The sequence below is a fragment of the Haliotis asinina genome, chromosome 6 (assembly GCF_037392515.1).
Source record: "Haliotis asinina isolate JCU_RB_2024 chromosome 6, JCU_Hal_asi_v2, whole genome shotgun sequence".
Taxonomy (NCBI): domain Eukaryota; kingdom Metazoa; phylum Mollusca; class Gastropoda; order Lepetellida; family Haliotidae; genus Haliotis; species Haliotis asinina.
The window spans coordinates 39342391-39362872 of NC_090285.1; the positions used below are offsets into that span (position 1 = coordinate 39342391).

At 40.1% G+C, this 20482-nt stretch overlaps 3 protein-coding genes across 3 annotated transcripts; all 3 read left to right on the top strand.

The window, feature by feature from the left end:
* The first annotated feature begins 1690 nt into the window (after window positions 1-1690).
* LOC137287871 (beta-porphyranase A-like) lies at window positions 1691-6356 on the top strand. Its single transcript, XM_067820250.1, has 4 exons — window positions 1691-1708; window positions 2507-2749; window positions 3329-3467; window positions 4861-6356. The coding sequence occupies exons 2-4, from the start codon at window positions 2510-2512 to the stop codon at window positions 6354-6356; spliced, it is 1875 nt and encodes a 624-aa protein (XP_067676351.1). The 5' UTR covers window positions 1691-1708; window positions 2507-2509.
* Window positions 6357-9227: 2871 nt separating this feature from the next.
* Window positions 9228-14138, top strand: LOC137287096 (beta-porphyranase A-like). Its single transcript, XM_067819232.1, has 4 exons — window positions 9228-9334; window positions 9893-10153; window positions 11982-12120; window positions 12595-14138. Exons 2-4 carry the CDS (start codon window positions 9896-9898, stop codon window positions 14070-14072), a joined length of 1875 nt encoding a protein of 624 aa, XP_067675333.1. The 5' UTR covers window positions 9228-9334; window positions 9893-9895; the 3' UTR covers window positions 14073-14138.
* Window positions 14139-15218: 1080 nt separating this feature from the next.
* Window positions 15219-19057, top strand: LOC137287307 (beta-porphyranase A-like). Its single transcript, XM_067819545.1, has 3 exons — window positions 15219-15518; window positions 16383-16521; window positions 17445-19057. The coding sequence occupies exons 1-3, from the start codon at window positions 15258-15260 to the stop codon at window positions 18938-18940; spliced, it is 1896 nt and encodes a 631-aa protein (XP_067675646.1). The 5' UTR covers window positions 15219-15257; the 3' UTR covers window positions 18941-19057.
* Window positions 19058-20482: the final 1425 nt, after the last annotated feature.

Consider the following 20482-nt stretch of genomic DNA (forward strand, 5'->3'; position numbering starts at 1 on the left):
TCAAAAACATTTTTCACAGACACCTTTCATTCTTATGAGGGGAATATACTATTAGGTGAAACTATAATAGTGATAGTTTCATCATCTAAAAACCATGTTGATCTGATTTGATCTGATATGATCTGATCAGTCATGGAAGTACTACACTGCGTTGTTCGAGAGTTTCTAGTTATTATTCTAAAACATCATTCACATACACCTTTAATTTTTATGATGGGAATATACCATCAGGAGAATGTTTTTTGCAAGTAATAGTGATAGTGTTATGATTTTAGACTAATTGTTAGGGCGTATGTGATGTGTGATGAAAAATATGACGATCTCATCTGATCCGCCATTGATGCTGGTGATGCTTGAGGGTTATAGTTCTGTAACTTCTTTCTTTCTTATTGATCTTAGTATTTTTTGTTGATTTTATTATTTGACAAAACTGGAAAGGCTTTGTGATAATTTTAAAACTTTATGTTTTTGAGTGGTATGTGGCAATGTCAGTTAACATTTTGTTAATGTCCATGTCATTCCCCACATACGGTAAGATATCTGAATTAAATATTAATGTAAACACAAATGATTTTTGTTAAAAGGACAGATAATGTTAACACATGTGTTACTTTTGCGATACTTTTTCGTTCTTAAACATGTTTTGGGAGGGATAAACAAAAATCTGCCTGAAGTTCTGAAGTTGAAGTTGCGCAAGTCACTGTGTGCACTGGAGCATGACGAGACAAACGTTAATTAGTACAAATGGTAAAGAAAGCAAGGGAGTGACCTATCCCTGTTGCAGATTATCCCTGATAAAACATATTTCACGTGAGTAATTATTAAACATGGGTTTGGAAATCTGAGAGCACAACCAAGTGAGGAAATGGGAGTATACCTTTGATGGTGGCGATATTTTATTTTGACATGAAAACTATCTGTCGATCTGAAGCGAGGGAAGTACCATGCCAACCTTTGCTCGCTTCACTCGCATATAAGAAGACATGTCATATTCTCTATGCTGCGCAACCCTATTTGGGCTACAATCTGCCTGTGACTCGACCTACAACATGGCATCGATCAAATGACAGGAATGTTTGACAACATGTGTTTCACATGTGTAAATGTCACTTTTTAAAATTTTCACAACATGTGTTGTCAAACTTTAGTTTACCGTGTGAAAGTCGCTTTAGAGATACCAGATGACTCGCATGTGCGAAAAGTCAGACAAAATAACAACCGGTGACCCGGTTTGTCACTCCAAATACCGAGTTTCCTTATCACTTGCTTTGACTACTGCTGTATGGCAATGAAGACCAGACCTCATTGACTAAGGTCTTTTGAAGTATATATATGCAGATGTACCTTTCACAGATATACTTATATTAGTACAAAGAAGGTGCAATATGAAGAACACTGTTTCACATACCAAACACACTCGTAGGCTTCGTAGACATTCCATGTTTACAGTGTTACTTTGGTCAGACATATTAAAACTTACCCCTGATGTGTTGTGAAACAAATTAGTACTCCAAATGTAGGGTGACACTTTGACCTGCACTAACCCCAAGGTTACCCTATCATAGCAATACACCACACCTGCATGCCATTGCATGTTATCTGGTACGTACATTTGTGGAATGTTAGTGTCAAACTGGTATTTTCCATGAAATCCAATATAAAGGCTGTCGCTCCTAGTGTAGATGACCAGTCAAACCTGGACCGTCTCGTGAGTATGACTTTGGTACGTACTATTCATGTCATGATGCATAATTCACGTCAAAGACTATTGATTTCACGAAAGGCAATGAAGGATTATTTTCACGCACTTGGGAGTTTAACGGGCATATAGTCATGGAAATGTATAAGAGGACAAGTGAAAGCTGCGCTTGTTACATCACGACAGTACTAGGAATCCATCTTTGGACTCCAGTGTTTGAAAGACAAGTTTACTCGTGAAATGAATAAGGGAAATATGACAATACAAGTGTGTATTTCCAGATTTCCACTCACAGTGCACTATGTACCTTGGGAAGAAAGGAAGTGGATTATAGTTAGCTATCCAACCTCCTATCTTCGACGTTCAAAGTCTCCGAAGCATCATTCTTATAATGGGAAACCAGTAAAACCAACTAGAATAAATTATCACAGTACCAAAACGTAAACCTAGTCTCTATCTTTAAATCTGAATTTCAAATTAGGACAATATAATATAGAAATCGGGCTATACTTCACTAGGGACCATGGGGACTTACAAAATCTTTTGCTAGCAGCATGGATCATAGTTGAATTCAATCACCCATTCAGCCGTTGGCCATGGTAATCAGATCTATTTAACTTGTAGTCTACGTGCAGCAACAAGTTATGTATATACCAAAGTATAACTGTATGCATAATATTGACGTGGATCATACAAAACCACTTATCACAATGTTGAAAGTCTGTTTAGGGTTAAAAGCAAATGGGTGTTATTTATTTAATGAAATCAGTTAGAGTTTTAAGTAAATACTATTATTCAATGTTGCAGAAAATGAAATGGACACAGGTCTTGTTCACTCTGAGTCTGACAGTGGTCGGAGGCTACAGTGACACTACGGTGACTATCCACCCTCAGTGGCTGGCACAAGGAGGAAACGTTCGTTACGACAACAATAGATGGAACAAACACAATTGTCTGGATCAAGCAAATCTCATTCCATACTGTCGGAGGCTTCGTACTGCTAGTGGGCGCTGGGGTGACCCAGACACTTATCGTCGTCTCTTTCAAGACGTGAGAACGCTTGTTTGTTTGCTTGCTTGTTTGTATGTTGTGCAATGCCTCGCTCACCAATATTCCAGATATACTAGTATGGTTTGTTTGAGGACAGGGGTTCTGTTGGCGGTGAAAGTAAGTAGTGTTCGATGTTACTCGTGTTCAGGACGTTTCCCCTAATGTCCCTGCTTGATGAAACTACCCGTAAAGATCCGGATTTAAGTTGGAGGCGGCTAACGCGATCGGATGGCCAGGCTCGCTGCTCTGGTTGACTCATACCATATCCCACTGATCACTAGATACTGTGGTCGAGACTATTTATAGATGACAGCCGTGCAGCTGGAAAGATTGAGGAATGCAGCGTTTAACAACACCAAACAAGAAGAAAGGAGGGGGCTGGGGCAAATATATGCGCCAGTATTGTCAAACATGAGGCAACCGAAATAAATATTGAAATAGTGAACAGGTGGAATTTGGAACTGTACGTAATACATGCCGCCATGTATTGTGTGTTTAGACTGAGAAACAGCAATACACTGTAATAACGCAGTGCCGTTGATTACGAGACCATTAATCTTATAAACATATATATTGCAGTGGCCAGAAGACCCGAACCGCAGTGGTTACCCTGACCCCAACTATTTGAAGAACGTCACCAGACAGCAGCAGTTGTGCTCTGGTTACTTGGAGAACATCAACACTGATTATGAGAACGACATGATCATGGTGACAGAAGGTAAGATGAAACAGAAAGCCGTGGTGGAAATTATGGATAAAACCATAACCAACTAACATAGTTTCTGATCACGTTGAATGGAAGCTGTCTAAACCGGCACTCATTGGGACTGAATAAATCATACAGTTTAGACAATGTGTCGGATTGTACAGCTGGTGATAAATGTACAAGTCATGGATGGAACTGAGATTTTATGCCATTGTTGAAAACTTGCCGGATTGGACAGATGCCGGTTTTGACAGCTTCCACTGTATTTTCAGTTCCGTTCTATTATATGTGTTTATTGGACCTCCAGCAGTAAAACTAGGCTTATTGGGTCAGTATCATATTTCTCCACTGATCCCTACTGGTTCGTACTTCTTTCACTGCCAATTTCGCTCTGTAGAACTTTTAATCGTAGGATGGGATGGTGTAAATCCAACAAGGGTCCATGCAGATAGCAAAGGCACTGGATGTGAAAATATTGCAGTTTCATCGTCAGTTTTTATGTCAATCAGTCTGTCCAAAGTACAAGTATATAAAAATTCTCAGCAGCATGGCCTTCTCTACATAAAAGCATGATAAATAAACAAAGCAATATTTTCAATTAAAAATAGGTTAGCAGTTGGAAAACGTCGTTGAAATTTGTGATTTCGAGGCTGTTTTGTAAAAAACTGGTTTGTTTCTGTTGTTACTAATAGTGATCACAAATTATCAGAACATCATACCCGTGTCTTTATGAAATTTTCCCTTATAACGACTTTAGTCTGTGTAAGCTGAAAGAAACTGGGATAAGTTTATTTTTACTTTCTTAATATAAATACAATGTATATATGTTTCACAGATGAAGTTTTCTACAGGAATTATTTTGGAGTTGCATGCAGCCCATATTTCTCAGCAATCTTTGCTTCCTACGAGTAAATTTAAGAAATGCTCTTGGTTTCCAGTTCGCTGTCCTTTTACAAGTCGTTGGTTGCAAATAGTTCCAGCTTGGGAACTTAAACATGACATGTTTTCATGAACTTTCTGCCAATTCATGGTCACTACCGTCACAAGAGCCCAGATGTGAACCTTCCTTTATAAACCCCTGATACATTTGAAATCTTTCACTGTGAACCTGAACCTGTCTTATAATTGAGATTGTGTGTCTTGTCTGACTTCATTCTTTCAATGTGCTTCTTGTCAAATACATCGAAAGCCACAAAAACGTCTCGTTGAGACAACTATACAAACACTAAGGTCACCATGACTCTGACCGAGATGACCATTTTTACATCATGCATTCTCTTCTACAGTATTATTCCATTCATCATATAATTTTCCTTTTCAAATTGTCAGTGTTTTCACAATGTTCAGTATCCATTCATTTCAACACCAAATTCATTCTTGTATCTGTTCGGCTCTCTTTTGGCAGCTCTTGAATTCCCGAGTTGGATAGACATGTCGGAACACGATGGCCATTTCCCAAACAACGTCGATGCTGCTGCAGAGTTCATGATGTTGATGGTGCAAGGAATTAATGACTACACCAAAGGACGGATACCACCCTATTTTGAGCCTATTAATGAACCGGATGTTCAATGGCAAATACTGAATTTCACCACCATTTCCACTTTTCACAAATTAGTTGCTGAAAAACTCCATGCCAAATTTAACATCAAGGTGGCTGGTCCTACAATTACCAGTGAAATTGACAGGTCAGATTTAAGGGACTTCTCGTTTTGGCAAAAAGTGGCAAATTTCATGGATATCACTTTAGGATATATAGATGTGTTTTCTTTCCATGCATACAATAATCTCGTTCTTTCGGGGAGATCTCACAACTATACTGGAGCAAATGAAGCACGTTTGGTAGCATTTATCGACCTCGTTGAAAACTATGCAACTCAAAAGACCGGAAAGATTATCCCCCTTGTTATAAGTGAATATGGTCGCGGTGACGTCTCAGGATACGATAAGTTTGCTCCATTACCTATTATTGACTTTTCAACGATCTACCAGTCTAATGCCCATAGATTTACCCAACTAGGTCTTAGGGAATACATTGACAGAGCGGTGGCGTTTCTTCTAGCCAGTGAAGAAAGGCCAGGACGTTATAGTCTCAACTATTCACTTTTCACACCTGATGGAAAACCCACTCGTATTGTCGATGTTTACAAGTTTTGGTACAAATTCGCGTCAGGCTTCTCCTTTATCAGAACAACCAGCCAATATGATGGAGAGGAAAGAACAGTGTCGCCGTTAGCAATGTCAAGTTCATCAATGGAAGAAACCGTCATTCTCTTGCACAGCTATTCTCGGAGGTCACAGGCTGTAAAGTTAGTCTTTAAAGATGACTGGATCAAACCAACAACAGGCCAAGCTACTTGCACAACCATCAAGGACGACTGGTTCCCGGCCATCACCTTCAACGAAACCATCGACCTCCAGAAGACACAAGGAATTGTTGAACTTCCTCCTGAAGCCTCATGTCACTTTACATTCAACACCCCTTCAAACCAACTGCCTTCAGTCACTCTCAACGAAACCACATTTTACGGAGCGGATACGTTGATACCAATCAAGGGAAATGTTGCCTCGACCGTGATATCTCTGCCAAAAGGCCAGTATGACAGTGCAAGACTGAGAGTTTCAACCAGTTGGCTGATCAGTGAAACAAATAGCGTGTTATATCTTACCTTTAATCTCCACCGCCTTGACTCATTTTACAAACTGTTTAATTCGGACAAGTTTAATATAGCCGGCAACACGTATTGGAATGTTTGGGAGTTTATTGTCCCCGCATCTGCGTTTGTCCCAGATTCTAACCAGGTCCAGGTTCACTTCTCTAACAACACGACAGCAGGATACGTTTCTTCTGTTGTTCTTGTGACAGGCAAGTTGGTTCAATCTGACTTGATGTTAGACTAATGGTCATGCGTAATTATTAAACAATTGACATTAATGTGTCTTTGTTGTCATATTCCCAGTTCATAAATCAGGTTCATTTTAATTGCAGTGAGAGTTGACCAGAACTTGAGTGAGTGAGTTTAGTTTTCCACCGCAGTATTACAGGACGTTGTTTGGGTACTTACATGGATTTGGTGCTTCATGTGTCCGGGGTATGGCCGCCTTACCTCCTTCATGTCACGAGATGGTTAGCAAAAATCCTAGATAAATTATTTTCCCAGTATCAAGACGGTGGAGGAGGCTAGTGGTTAAAACGTTCGCTCGTCAAGCCGTAGACAGCCACATGGGTACAATGAGTGAAGCCCACTTCTTGTGTCTCCAGCTGGGATATTACTAAAGGCGGCGTATAGTTAAAGTCATGCGCTCAAAGCTGCTATAGTCACCGGTACTCCTACATAACGTAACGTGAAAACTGACAGATTGTTTGCGGAGGATCTCATCATGGGTTATTTCTGCCTACGTTTAGGTGCGTAATCCAGTTCTTTACTGCACGAAAGACTACTGACACATACACAGAAGAGTTACATAACATATATCATCCACTTCTGGTATCCATTCATTTCTTTGCAAACACATATATAATGAATAAATAGTGATACTTCATGTTGTTTGAAGGTTCCCCGCAGGGCAGTAAGGAGCAGAGTATTTGAACACTGACATGTGATAAAAGTCATTTTGATTATTTTGGGTGTCATCCATGGAGCATATAGGCAAAATGGGATTCATCTCCGATAACCTGACAGAATGGACTGAACCTTTAAAGCTTTGTATTGGACAGATATCTTCCTCGCGTATGTATGTATGTATGTATGTATGTATGTATGTATGTATGTATGTATGTATGTATGTATGTATGTATGTATGTATGTATGTATGTATGTATGTATGTATGTATGTATGTATGTATGTATGTATGTATGTATGTATGTATGTATGTATGCATGTTTGTATGTGTGTGTGTGTGTGTGTGTGTGTGTATGTGTGTGTGTGCACGTGTGTGTGTGTCTGTGTCACTGTGTCAGCAGTGGAGAGGATTGTGTTTAGGCGATGCGGCTACTGTGGGGTAAGCAAGTCAGTAGTGAGATATGTATCCTGACAATATGTGGAGTGTATGTGGCCCATGTATGTAGCATAATTATATTCTGCACCCGTGTGGCACTACTTCATCAAATTGAAAAGCATATATGATGAACGAGTGTGCGGCGTATCGTAGAGAATAAGTGAGGGTTTTTTTACGCCGTACTCAGCAATATTCCAGCTATATGGTGGCGGCCTGTAAGTAATCGAGTCTGGGACAAACACGCTAGAGATCGACAGCATGAGCACCAAACTACACAACTGGGATACGATGACATGTGCCAACCAAGTTTGCGAGTTTGACCACCCGATCAAGTTGGTCGTCTCTTACGACAAGCACCGAAGACCAATTCTTACCCGGATCTTCACGGGTTGAATGTCGTGATCTTCACGCGTTGAATGTCGTGAAGAAGGCCAGCAGTGAAGCAACGTCTATATAATGAATGACAAGTGTGAAATGAGTCACCGCAAACCTAACAAACAGGACATTTTTTAAACTTTTTGTTGTTTTCCTCTTTTGGGGACGGATTCTGTGAATAATCGAGCCTGTAGCAAACAGTATGTGAATGACATCACGATAATCTGTCAACGCAGTTAGGACACAATAACATGTTAAGTCATGCCACAGAGCTGCAACAAGCATCATCCCCTATTTCATGTTTATGTGACCGCCAGGAAATCGAAACACCAACCAGCCCGATCAGCCTCTCTGACCACTACAATAATTCTCTCCTACGTTTCATTGCTAATGATTATGATAATTTCCAATATATTCAAATATCTGTCGACAAATACAACTGAAAAAGTATGAATGGGCATATTTCTTACGTACTGATTGTGTTTCGTCATGTTAGGTGGCGTTTTCAATAAAAAGGTTGTGGAGTCACTAACCAGTTTTGATCATTTTAAAATATCAAGATCACCATACTAGGGACTAAAACTTTCTGAGAACAGTTCAGAATTATATATCCTCATGTTAAATGTCCCTTTTCTGTTTTGCTAGGAGTGAGTGAGTAAGTTTAGCTTTGCACTCAGCAATATTCCAGCTATGTAGTGGCGGGCTGTAAATAATCGAGTGTGGACCAGACAATCCAGTGATCAACAATACGAGTATTGATCTGCGCAATTGGGAACCGATGACATGTGTCAACCAAGTCAGCCACCCGGACCACCTGATCCCGTTTGTCACCTCTTACGACGAGCAAAGTCGCCTTTTGGGGCAAGCATATGTTGCTGAAGGCCTGGTTTACCACGGATCTTCACGAGTCAAATAACAAATGCTACAACTGGTTACCACATGAAAAAAGGCCAATTAACTTAGGTGCGTTGCATTTGCTTTTGAACTGTTGAGACGTCCAACAAAACCAGTTTTTGTGCTTTACAATTTCTGCGTATACCCTTGAGCTTCAGGGGTACCAAGCCATTTTCTCCAGTACGCTTGACCGGTTGCACAGTTTTAAGTTTAGATATTAATGAGGACTTAGATCCTTGATTGGCATTTTTGAAGATGCGATTTTGATGAATATAGAGATTTTGTGTGTTACATCTTCTTATTCTGAAGAACAACGTTTTATGGCTTGTCTAGCCCCCATTATCAGGTAGAACCCAATCATTGAGGACTTGTCCAACCTTTTAGCAACATTCAAGTGAGTCCAGGCTGCTTTATAATGGTAGTTATGTTCTGGAACTTGTTAGAGCGACAGTGTTACTTGCGCCTTACAGATTATCCTATCAACGCACCTTGTTGTTATCTTGAACATGAATTCAAAAAACGGAGTGAAGGTGACTGTTAGCTGTCATGAAATCTGACTATATAGACTTCACCTTCTCGTGTACATGTGGAATGGAATTTGGACCGTCTCGTGAGTATGACTTATGTGTGTAATGTTCATGTTGGACATGTTGAAGTGGAGGACTGTTTGTAGTACACGGATGAAATGCAAACATTTGTCTCATTTCATACACCTGGCGATATATATGAGGTTTAACCGGAGCTCATGTAAATATATAGTTTGCATATTTATTAGGTTAAGTTGGTTTCTCAAACTAAAATGTCGGTCAAGATATGTGTGCTCGTTAAAATGAAATTCAAGTATCCCTTGTTCATCAGTCCACAAGCAGAACCACTGGGATTAATATATTTAATTCCTGACAACTCTCAGTACACAGCCAATTCATCGGGCGCATAAGCATTACATACTGGCATAAGACTAGGAAAATGTATCCAAATGTGACAGTGCTGAGGGCCCAAGAAATTAATTTTTAGTTAATAAGTAGATAAGTAATTAATTTCGTTGCTTAAAAATAACCACATGGCCTTACTTTCAAGAGTGAGTGAATTTAGTTATACTCCGCACTCAGTAATATTCCAGATATAAGTCGGCGGTTTTACTTTCAATAAATCATTTCCTGTTTTACAGAAAATGAAATGCACACAAGCCTTTTTCATTCTGAGTCTGTCAGTTTCCGGTGTCTTCAGTAACGATGGTGTATACAGCGACACCACCATCACCATCCACCCTCAGTGGCTGGCACAGGGAGGAAGCGCTCGCTACGACTTTAATAGGTGGACCAAGCACAATAACTTGGATCAAACACGTCTCATTCCAAAATGTCGGAAGCTCCGAACTGACAGTGGACGGTGGGGCGACAGAGATTATAATGGTGATCTCTTCCTGGACGTGAGAAATTTTTTTAGCTTATTTGTTTTCAGTTTATTGCTGCCATTACGACGATGTATCAACATTCGGGTGTAACCCAGACAGTAATGTGATTGATGTCCTGCCATTCTTCAGACAGTCATTCTTCAGACACTTGCGTAGAAGGATTAATCACCCTCACTCCACAGCAGAGATTTTAAATTTTGAATTAGTCTGTTCGTTATAGTTTTTGAGAGTAGAGAGATTTTAAAACGAATTAACTTTGATTAAATTGTTATCATATTGCTATATAAGTGTAGCATTAAACTGGAGCCATTATGTCATTATGGCTGGTTCAGAAAGCAGATCTTGTTACGTCGCAGATGTGTCAGGACAAGTGTTTTTTTTCAAGGTTATCTGTACAGCAAGAATGATATGCACACACTGAAGACGTGTTGTACCAGAGTTTAGTGGATGCCCTTGGCCACCTGCTTCACCTTGGCTGAAGCCCAAAACTGACCCTGTGACTCTAAACCTGACCCTGTGACTCTGTACGTTATTGCATACTTTTCCATACTATTAGTAACATTTTCATGATTATTAATGATTACAACAAGTAACATTATCTCATTGAGTGTAAATGAACATAAAATGTATGAATATTTTGTTACATGGTATTCGTAAAAACATGATGAGATCATATGAATAAATTATATAAATACACATGTCAAAGTGATTGTGTTCCCTAGCGGGGTTCTTCCTTGTCTCTGTCAAAGATAACAACTTTCTTTATTGCTGTGCATTGTTGCTTTAAGCTGTCTGAAGAATGACTGTCTGAAGAATGGGAGATAACCACTAGTATCATTCCCAATAATCTAATGTTTGGGATATGATGGCATGCACTAACAAGGTCTGCTGGTCTGACCACCAGATGGGAGTAGACGCTTTTGACAAGTTCTACAGTTGTTCTTCACGGTCAATTCCAGCCCTGGTATTCAATGATGACGTGAGGGCCACTGATAAAACATACTAGATATTACTTTACCTGCAAGTTATCAAGTATTTTTCAAAGTTATACCTAACCATATTAAGCTGAAACGTTAATGATGATAATGATAATGATAATGATAAAGGATATCTTAGATTACCACATTTGCATGGATGTCGTCGTTCTTTCACGTTTACATTAAACCGAGACCCAGTAACAGTAGCGGTGATACCCGTGAAGGTACCGAGGTAGAAAAAGGCCTTCAGCAACCCACGCTTGCCCCAAAAGGTCACAATGCTTGTCGTAGGAGGAGACTGACGGGAACGGGTGGTCGGGCTCGCTGACTTGGTTGACACATGTCATCGGTTCCCAATTGCGCAGATCAATACTCGTATTGTTGATCACTGGATTGTCTGGTCCACACTCGATTATTTACAGCCAGCCACTACATAGCTGGAATATTGCTGAGTGCAAAGCTAAACTTACTCACTCACTCCTAGCAAAACAGAAAAGGGACATTTAACATGAGGATATATAATTCTGAACTGTTCTCAGAAAGTTTTAGTCCCTAGTATGGTGATCTTCCTTCAGTTGTTGGCGATCTATAGCCCTTGTACTAAATTGTATTGTCTGCTTTAATCACTGGAATGTATCTGTATTTGTGATACCCTAGTATTCCTTACTGTCCATCGCGACAGGTTTTATTCTTCAAAATATTTTCATTTTTCTCATATAAATTGTTTCCGTCACGATATGGCTAAGATATTGCCGATGTGTGTTATTAGCTCACTCAGGAAAGTTTCATGAACATCTCATACCTATTTATAAAATTGCACAAGGTTGGATACAAGTCCATTAATCTAATAAGCATATTGCCTGCAGTGGCCAGAAGACCCAAACCGTAGTGGCTATCCTGACCCCAACTATCTGAAGAACGTCACCAAGCAAGAAGAACTGTTCTTCAAGTATGTAGAGAACATCAACACTGGTTATGAGAATGACATGATCATGATGGCAGAAGGTGAGAAGGTTCAGTATAAATGCAGCGTGGTGGTTACCAAAACAAATAATAATTTCTCACACCATTGGTTTGTTTTATCATGTGGATATAGTTTTATTGTCAGTGGCCACGCTGACGCCCAAACGTGAGCCAATTCAATTTAACCCCCAAATATCTCATGACGAAGCTCCACTTGTATGGCGGTGGTTAGATATGGTCTACTAATGTGCTTCAAGATAAACAAACGAAATGCAAACAGTGTGTTTTCTAACAGAGAGATCGAGTGACATTAGCAGTAATACTGCGTCTCTTTCCCATACTTCAGATGTTCTATTGGTGTTATATCACTATTTCTTACCCCATGTATGTTCTGTTATTTCTCGCATATCGAAATTAAACATTAAACATTAAAAAATACTTTCAAAACATTTCCTTTCCACCCATTTCATACAAACAAATTAATTCTTGTATCGTTTATTCTTACCATACTGACAGCCCTGTTCTTCCCGAGTTGGATAGACATGTCGGAACACGATGGCCATTTCCCAAACAACGTTGATGCTGCTGCAGAGTTCATGATGTTAATGGTGCAAGGAGTTTATGACTACACCAAAGGACGGATACCACCCTATTTTGAGCCTATTAATGAACCGGATGGTAAATGGCATATACTGAATTTCACAACTATTAACATCTTTCACAAATTAGTTGCTGAGAAACTCCATGCCAAATTTAACATCAAGGTGGCTGGACCAACACTAACCAGTCAAATTAAAAATTCGGATTTGGAGGACTTTTCGTATTGGCAAAAAGTGGCAAATTTCATGGACGTCAATTTAGGCTTCATAGATGTATTTTCATTTCATGCATACAATGACATCGTTGTTTCGGGAAGATCTCACAATTTTACTGGAGCAAATGAAGCACGTTTGGTAGCATTTATCGACCTGGTTGAAAACTATGCCTCTCTGAAGACCGGAAAGATTATCCCCCTTGTCATCAGTGAATATGGTCGCGGTGCAGCCATAGGACGAGACAAGTATGCTCCGTCACCCATTATGGAATTTTCAACAATCTACCAGGCGAACGGTCATAGATTTACCCAGCTGAATCTCAGGGAATACATTGACAGAGCAGTGGCCTGGATTCTCGCCAATGAAGAATGGCCAGGGCGATACAGCATAAACTATTCACTCTTCACTCTTGAAGGGAAACCCACAAATATTGACAACATTTACGAGTTTTGGTACAAATTCGCGTCAGATTTCTCCTTTATCAGAACGACTAGCCAGTATGATGGAGAGGAAAGAACAGTGTCGCCGTTAGCAATGTCAAGTTCATGCATGAACGAAACCGTCATTCTCTTGCACAGCTATTCTCGGAGGTCACAGGCTGTAAAGTTAGTCTTTAAAGATGACTGGATCAAACCAACAACAGGCCAAGCTACTTGCACAACCATCAAGGACGACTGGTTCCCGGCCATCACCTTCAACGAAACCATCGACCTCCAGAAGACACAAGGAATTGTTGAACTTCCTCCTGAAGCCTCATGTCACTTTACATTCAACACCCCTTCAAACCAACTGCCTTCAGTCACTCTCAACGAAACCACATATTACGGGACGGAGACGTTGATACCAATCAAGGGCAATGTTGTCTCGACAATGATATCTCTGCCAAAAGGCCATTACGACAGTGCAAGACTGAGAGTTTCAACCAGTTGGCTGATCAATGAAACAAACAGTGTATCATTTCTTACTTTAAATGACCACCGCCTTGACTCCTACCTTAAACTGTTTGATTCGGACAAGAATGCCAGCCACACGTATTGGAATGTTTGGGAGTTTCTAGTCCCGTCATCTGTGTATGTCCCGGGGGATAACCTGGTACAGATTCACTTCTCTAACAACATGGCAACAGGGTATGTTTCTTCTGTTGTTCTTGTCATAACCAAGCTGGTGCAGTCTGACTGAAGACATAGTAATAATACCAATTCTGATATATGTCTCAGAGTTATAGCATTAAAGAAATTCCATCAATGTGTTTTATATCATTACCCTTATACTTTCATGTCAAATTATACTTCAGTGTGATGTTTTAAATATAAACAGTCGCTAAAACGACATGTAATTGTTCTTGTCGCAGCAAAATCTGTCTTGGTTGACTCAAAGTGAGGAAAGTGCTAATTCTGACTACTGGCTCCTCAGTTGCAACTGACACAATTAAACGAACAGAACAAAATCGTTTTCAGCAACTAAAGGTACATATACATACATAAACTGATGGATAACAATATACACATGTAATCTATTAATACCTATGTTTTCGTTAAGACTGATGTTTGTTATCAACACAGGATATAAACAGACACACACCCTTGATGACATCAATCTTTTTATTCTGTGTGATAAATGTGAAAATTAAAAGTTGAGCGACATTTGCAAACTTATTTTGAAATATTCAAATTTCTAATGAAAGTAATTATCACACTTGTGAAATACATGCCATTCAGCTTCAAAGACTAAAATACAAAACAGGCAATGCTTTTCATTATATGCAACAATAGTTTGAAATTACAACACTGAAATCGGGCATTTATCATTTCAAAAGATTACGTGATATTATTATTTACCGGGTAGCTCCATTTGCTCACAGCTATACGGTGACCACCAATTTTCAAACAAATGGTGTGTTTATTTTCTATTTTCCTTTTTGAGTGTGGTTATTCCTTGGATTTCAATTATTTTTCGTAGGATCTGAAACCGTGAAGATCTGGGTTAGAATTGTTTTCGAGTAACTCATGCTTGTCGTAAGAAGCGACTAACGGGATTGGGTGGACAGGCTCGCTGATTTGGTTGACACGTCATCTTATCCCAATCGCGTAGATCGATGTTCATGCTGTTTGATCAATGGATTGTCAGGTCCAGACGCGATCATTTACAAACCACCGCCATATAGCTGGAACATTGCTGAGTGCAGCGTGAAACTCTCCTCGCTCACACTCTCGTAACACCTGAGTGGCAGGGTGACATGCACTTAATTCAAGGCTACGTTATCACCACACCTACATTCCAGCGAATGGTTTTATCATGTACCAGTACGTACGGAACGCGGCAGATAATTCCCATGAATTGTGACCTAAAACCTGTGTGTTTGTGATGACACCTCACATTCCCTCCATGATGAAATGGACACAGGTCTTTCTAGCAGTGTGTCTGACAACATGTGTAAACACTGACACCACTGTGACGATCTACCCTCAGTGGCTGGCACAGGGAGGTAATGCCCGCTATGAGATTGACAGGTGGAACAAGCACAATGGTCTGGAAAAGGAAAATTTGATACCAAATTGTCGGAGCATTCGGACTGACAGCGGGCGCTGGATACATGCAGATTATGCTGATCGACTCTTCCAGGATGTAAGATTTCTAAATATTTCTAATTAAATTCGTAAATACGTTCTGTAAATAACTCACACATCTAATACCCATGAATATTCAGGATAGGTCTTTGTTAATTGGTCTTCAGCTACCCATGTTTGCCGTAAGAAGCGATCAACTGGATCTGGTGTTAAGGTTTGCTGACTTGGTTGACATATGGTACCGTTCCATACTGTGTTGATCGATGCTCATGCTGTTGATTAATAGACTATCAGGCCCAGACTCGATTATTTACAGGCCGCCGCCACAGAGCAGGATCAATGCTGAATGCTGCGTTGGAAACCAAACAACCACATCCCATATTAAAAGAAAGTGCGTTTTGACATAATTTCATACATAAATGTATTGGAAAAGATCATTGCGGTAGAGATATTGCACTGCAATATGAATTTCCTGAACGGAAAGTTAAAAAAGCCTCCTTGTAGGTCGTAACATATGTAGGGGTTGACATGGAGAAGCCTACAAGTATACTTCTTAGTGACTAGGCAACAATATTGACTGAACAATGTTGACTAAAAATGATTTTCATTTCTTATATTACGTGATTACAGTACAAAAACCGTCGGGGATCATGCATACTTTTGAGAGACAATGTTATGAAACTTAGCCTTCACATCAAAATGATCCCCAAATATTCAATTAACCTTTTTGTCATATTGAGATATAGTTCCAAATGGTTTCATCATATACATTATAAAACATAAAGTCTAAAGGCTAAAGTCCTCGGCTAACGTAACTGTATTTAGACGTACAATGATTATGTGCTGATATGCAATGATGAATATTCACGAAACAGGCCATGTATGTAAAAATCTTCTGGTCAGTCAAACATGTTGATTGTAGTGGCCTGAGGACCCAAACCGTAGTGGCTACCCAGACCCCAACTATCTGAAGAACGTCACCAAGCAACAAGAACTGTTCTCCACCTACCTTACCAACATGGAAAGTGGTTTCAAGAACGAAATGATCATGATGGCGAGAGGTCAGAAAGTCTTTTCATAACTTTTATAATCAAAACATTCGTACCTCTTCATCTTTATAGCACAGTGAAAATACCAGCAAAGGCCGAAAGAAATGCCAGAAAAATCGAAAATCAGATATATTACAAAGAAGCGGCGAGGATCAACAGACAGACGTGCCTGATTCAACATGTCCATTATATCCTGTGCTTAACATTGAAGCTATATGCCTGCTCTATTACGCATTGTCCTACATCTTAGTTGATATGCTTACGTTGTGGAGAGGGGGCTTGCAGATAAAATAGGCAAATATGAAGATAAATCCACAACTACACAGTAGTAAACAGCCAAAATGGTCACTACCTTTTCTCACACATCATCTTGATTATACTGGAAGACTGCTGAAAGTGAACTGTACACCACAACCTGATACAGCACGTCCATCGGTTTAGATTGTTTCATTAGGCGGGGTCATGGTCATCATTCATTGAATCCTGTGGTGTATCCTCAGTTTGAGCCAACAGGCTATGCATTATCTAACACATTTGTACCTCCTCATGCCAATAATAAGGTGAGAAGAGTCGGCTCAAAACGTCTTTCGCGGCTCCTTCGTTTGGCAATGGGTGAAGATAGGAACCAAACGTCCAGCTGTATGGACCAGTGATTAAGCAGTTCCATAATGCCAAATTGTGATACTCAGCTCGACGTCTTATTTCTTCTCTTAATAACTAAAGTTGTGTGTTCTCTTTGCAACTTCTTTGAGTGGCATTGAGAAGTTGGTGTGATTAACAACGAGGAGAGTGCTATGGATATAACCTCTTTAATATTAATACTTGCTTGATAGCATCGCTCATGTTATCCATAGAATTCTCCTCTTTGTTTTCGTTGAAGATACAAGCATAGATGTGTTTCAGTTCTTACAGTGTCACTGCATTTTACATTCTAGCTCACAACTGGCCAAATTGGATAAATCAGTCTGATCATGCGGGTCAGTTCCCGAACAACATCGACGCTGCTTCGGAGTTCATATTATTGATGGTGCAGGGAGTGTATGATTACGCACAAGGTCACATCCCGCCATATTTCGAGGTCGTCAATGAACCGGATGTAAAAGAGCAGATCTTTGATTTCAGCACGACTGTCGCCTTCTTCCACAAAGCCGTTGCTGAGAAACTCCATGCCAGGTTTAACATTAAAGTGGCTGGTCCAACAATTACAGGTTATAACACAGTGGTGGACAGGAATAACTTTTCTTTCTGGACAAAACTGGTGGACTTCTTGGACATCACTTTAGACCATTTAGACGTGTTTTCCTTCCATTCATACAACACACTTAATGTCTCAGGAAGGTCCCACCAATTTAATGGGATAAATGAAGCACGTCTGGTAGCTTTTGTTGACCTGATTGAGAACTATATACATGGTAAGACGGGGAGGATTATGCCCCTTGTTATCAGCGAATATGGCCGAGGGGGAGTGATGGGCATCAGTTCGACCGCTCCGTCTGGAATAGTTGAGTTTGCAACAATATACCAGTCTAATGCTCACAGATTCACCCAACTTGGTCTCAGAGAATACATTGATAGGACGGTGGTGTTTCTGCTAGCCAATGAACAATATCCAGGACACAACAGCCTCAACTGGTCTCTTTTTACCCTCCAAGGAAACGCAACACCTATTGCCGATGTCTTCAAATTTTGGTACAATTTCACATCTGAATATTCATTCATCAGAACCACCAGTCAGGTTGGCGTGCAGGAACGGACCGTGTCACCATTAGTGATGTCAAGTTCCTCGCGCAATGAAACAGCCGTTCTCTTGCTCAGCTATTCTCAACAGCCACAGACAATCAGGTTAGTTTTCCAAAACGACTGGATCAAACCGACTACGGGAGAAGCGACTTGCATCACCATCAAAGACAACTGGAATCCTGTCATGACCTTCAACGAACCCATTGACATCGGTAAAAGTGGCGGAATGGTTGTCTTGCCACCTGAAGCAACCTGTCGCTATACATTCAAGACCCCAGCCGACCAATTACCTAAAGTCACGTTCAACGAAACTACGTACTACGGGAGTGATATAATAATACCCTTTAAAGACGGCACCGCTGAGACAACCATACCCATCCCAAATGATAAATTCGATAGCGCGAGGTTACGAGTATCAGTAAGTGTCCCCACGAATGAAACAAACAGCATGTCATCTGTTACTTTCAACAACCAACCTCTAGACGTCTTTTACAAGCTGTTTGACTCCGACAAAACTAGCAGTAAAATCTTCAACTACATGGATGTTTGGGAGTTGGATGTCCCGCAATCCTTGCTGAACTCCACTTCTAACGTGGTCCAGGTTAACTTCTCTAACAGGGAGTCGAAAGCTCGCGTAACTTCGACCACCCTTATCACAGGCAAGCTTGTCCCTTCCGACATTATGAGATAACATACTGCCCAATGATTTGGCGGTGACCTTGACACAGCCAAGTTTGTCCCTTCCACAATTATAGAGTGCATACCGACTTATTTTTAAGCTGAGACATTATTAAACATGATGAACGATTGTATTTTTGTTGTTGTGTAAAGTACATAGTGCAGGTGGTAACTGTATCAAAACATATTTAGCGCCTTGCTTGACGTTGTGTGTTGACACCTAGATATTATGGTTAGATGTACTGCCCAAACAGCACTATTAGTTTCAACTTCCCATGCTAGTTTTAAATTCTAACTGTGATATTCTAGTTGTTTTACTGTCTTTCGTTGACAGTTTTTCATTATATATATATATATATATATATATATATATATATATATATATATATGTGTGTGTGTGTGTGTGTGTGTGTGTGTGTGTGTGTGTGTGTGTGTGTATATATGTGTATATATATATATATTCCTTTTCTATGTCAAGTATGTTCTCGTCACGATATGGCTCCAATATTGCCGATGTGACCTTAAGTATTAACTCACTCACTCACTCACTACTATGGTTAGAACTGGATTTCAATAGAGATCAGTTGTGCCTTTAGAACGAAGACAACAGTCTCATTCAGATAGATGGGCTGCTAAATGGTCGACTTATCAGTGTCACACAACCTCTAAATTCTTTTCGCGTGTTCGTTGTGCAGACCGCCAATGGTGTTGAGGACGTTCCAAGACACTAAGTTGGGAAGTTACCTGAGATTGTAACATCAACGAATTATGAAACAGTGACATGCATCAACCCACGCAAAGCTTGTCGTACACAAACACAAACAAACATATTCATTCGTCTTCAGTGTCTGAAGATTTACATGTGACGTTTGCGTAAGATATATGACTACAGCGTGTTAGGTATCAGTAATCACATGGGGAGACAACCTGGCTCTCTTTATCTTCAGTGAGTCAGTGAGTATGGTTCTACGGGCTCTTTAGCACTATTGCAGCAATAACAGAGAACACAAGAAATGGGTCTCACACATTGTACTCACGCGGCTTCAGCTTCAGCATATCAATAATTACTTCATGACACTTGCACTAAATATCAAATATCTAAACTTTAACGAGCCAGGATGTCATTCAGTCATCTGGGTGTATCAACACAGAACCAATATTAAACTTTTTAAATTCAAAATCAACTACAAACACTGCTGTATCGAACAATCGATCTCTCGGTCGCCTCGAAGTAAGCACTTGGTCCCTGCGTATGCCGGATTTAGTGATCATTCAGTTGGTGTGTTGAACATCGGATAACTTGAAGTGTTTGCGTAGGTCCTTTCAACTTCGACATAACGGTGATTGACTCTATTGCGGTGTAATTATCATGAAATGAGGGGGGGGGGTGAGGAGTCGTCTAGTGGTTGTAGCGTTTGCTCGTCAGGCGGCGGAAGACCCGGGTTCGATTCCCCTCATGGGTACAATGTGTGAAGCCTAGACCCCTCCTCATGCAAAATACGTTTCCCTAACGTAACGTGAAACTAGTGTCACTTCATCACATCCTTTTATGGGT

Bases quoted from the DNA above. Each gene is read 5' to 3' on its own strand.
- LOC137287871 (XM_067820250.1), top strand. From the start codon at position 2,510: ATGAAATGGACACAGGTCTTGTTCACTCTGAGTCTGACAGTGGTCGGA. The intron at 2,750-3,328 runs GTGAGAACGCTT...TATATATTGCAG, and splicing joins ATCGTCGTCTCTTTCAAGAC to TGGCCAGAAGACCCGAACCG. The intron at 3,468-4,860 runs GTAAGATGAAAC...CTCTTTTGGCAG, and splicing joins CATGATCATGGTGACAGAAG to CTCTTGAATTCCCGAGTTGG.
- LOC137287096 (XM_067819232.1), top strand. From the start codon at position 9,896: ATGAAATGCACACAAGCCTTTTTCATTCTGAGTCTGTCAGTTTCCGGT. The intron at 10,154-11,981 runs GTGAGAAATTTT...TATTGCCTGCAG, and splicing joins ATGGTGATCTCTTCCTGGAC to TGGCCAGAAGACCCAAACCG. The intron at 12,121-12,594 runs GTGAGAAGGTTC...CCATACTGACAG, and splicing joins CATGATCATGATGGCAGAAG to CCCTGTTCTTCCCGAGTTGG.
- LOC137287307 (XM_067819545.1), top strand. From the start codon at position 15,258: ATGACACCTCACATTCCCTCCATGATGAAATGGACACAGGTCTTTCTA. The intron at 15,519-16,382 runs GTAAGATTTCTA...TGTTGATTGTAG, and splicing joins CTGATCGACTCTTCCAGGAT to TGGCCTGAGGACCCAAACCG. The intron at 16,522-17,444 runs GTCAGAAAGTCT...TTTACATTCTAG, and splicing joins AATGATCATGATGGCGAGAG to CTCACAACTGGCCAAATTGG.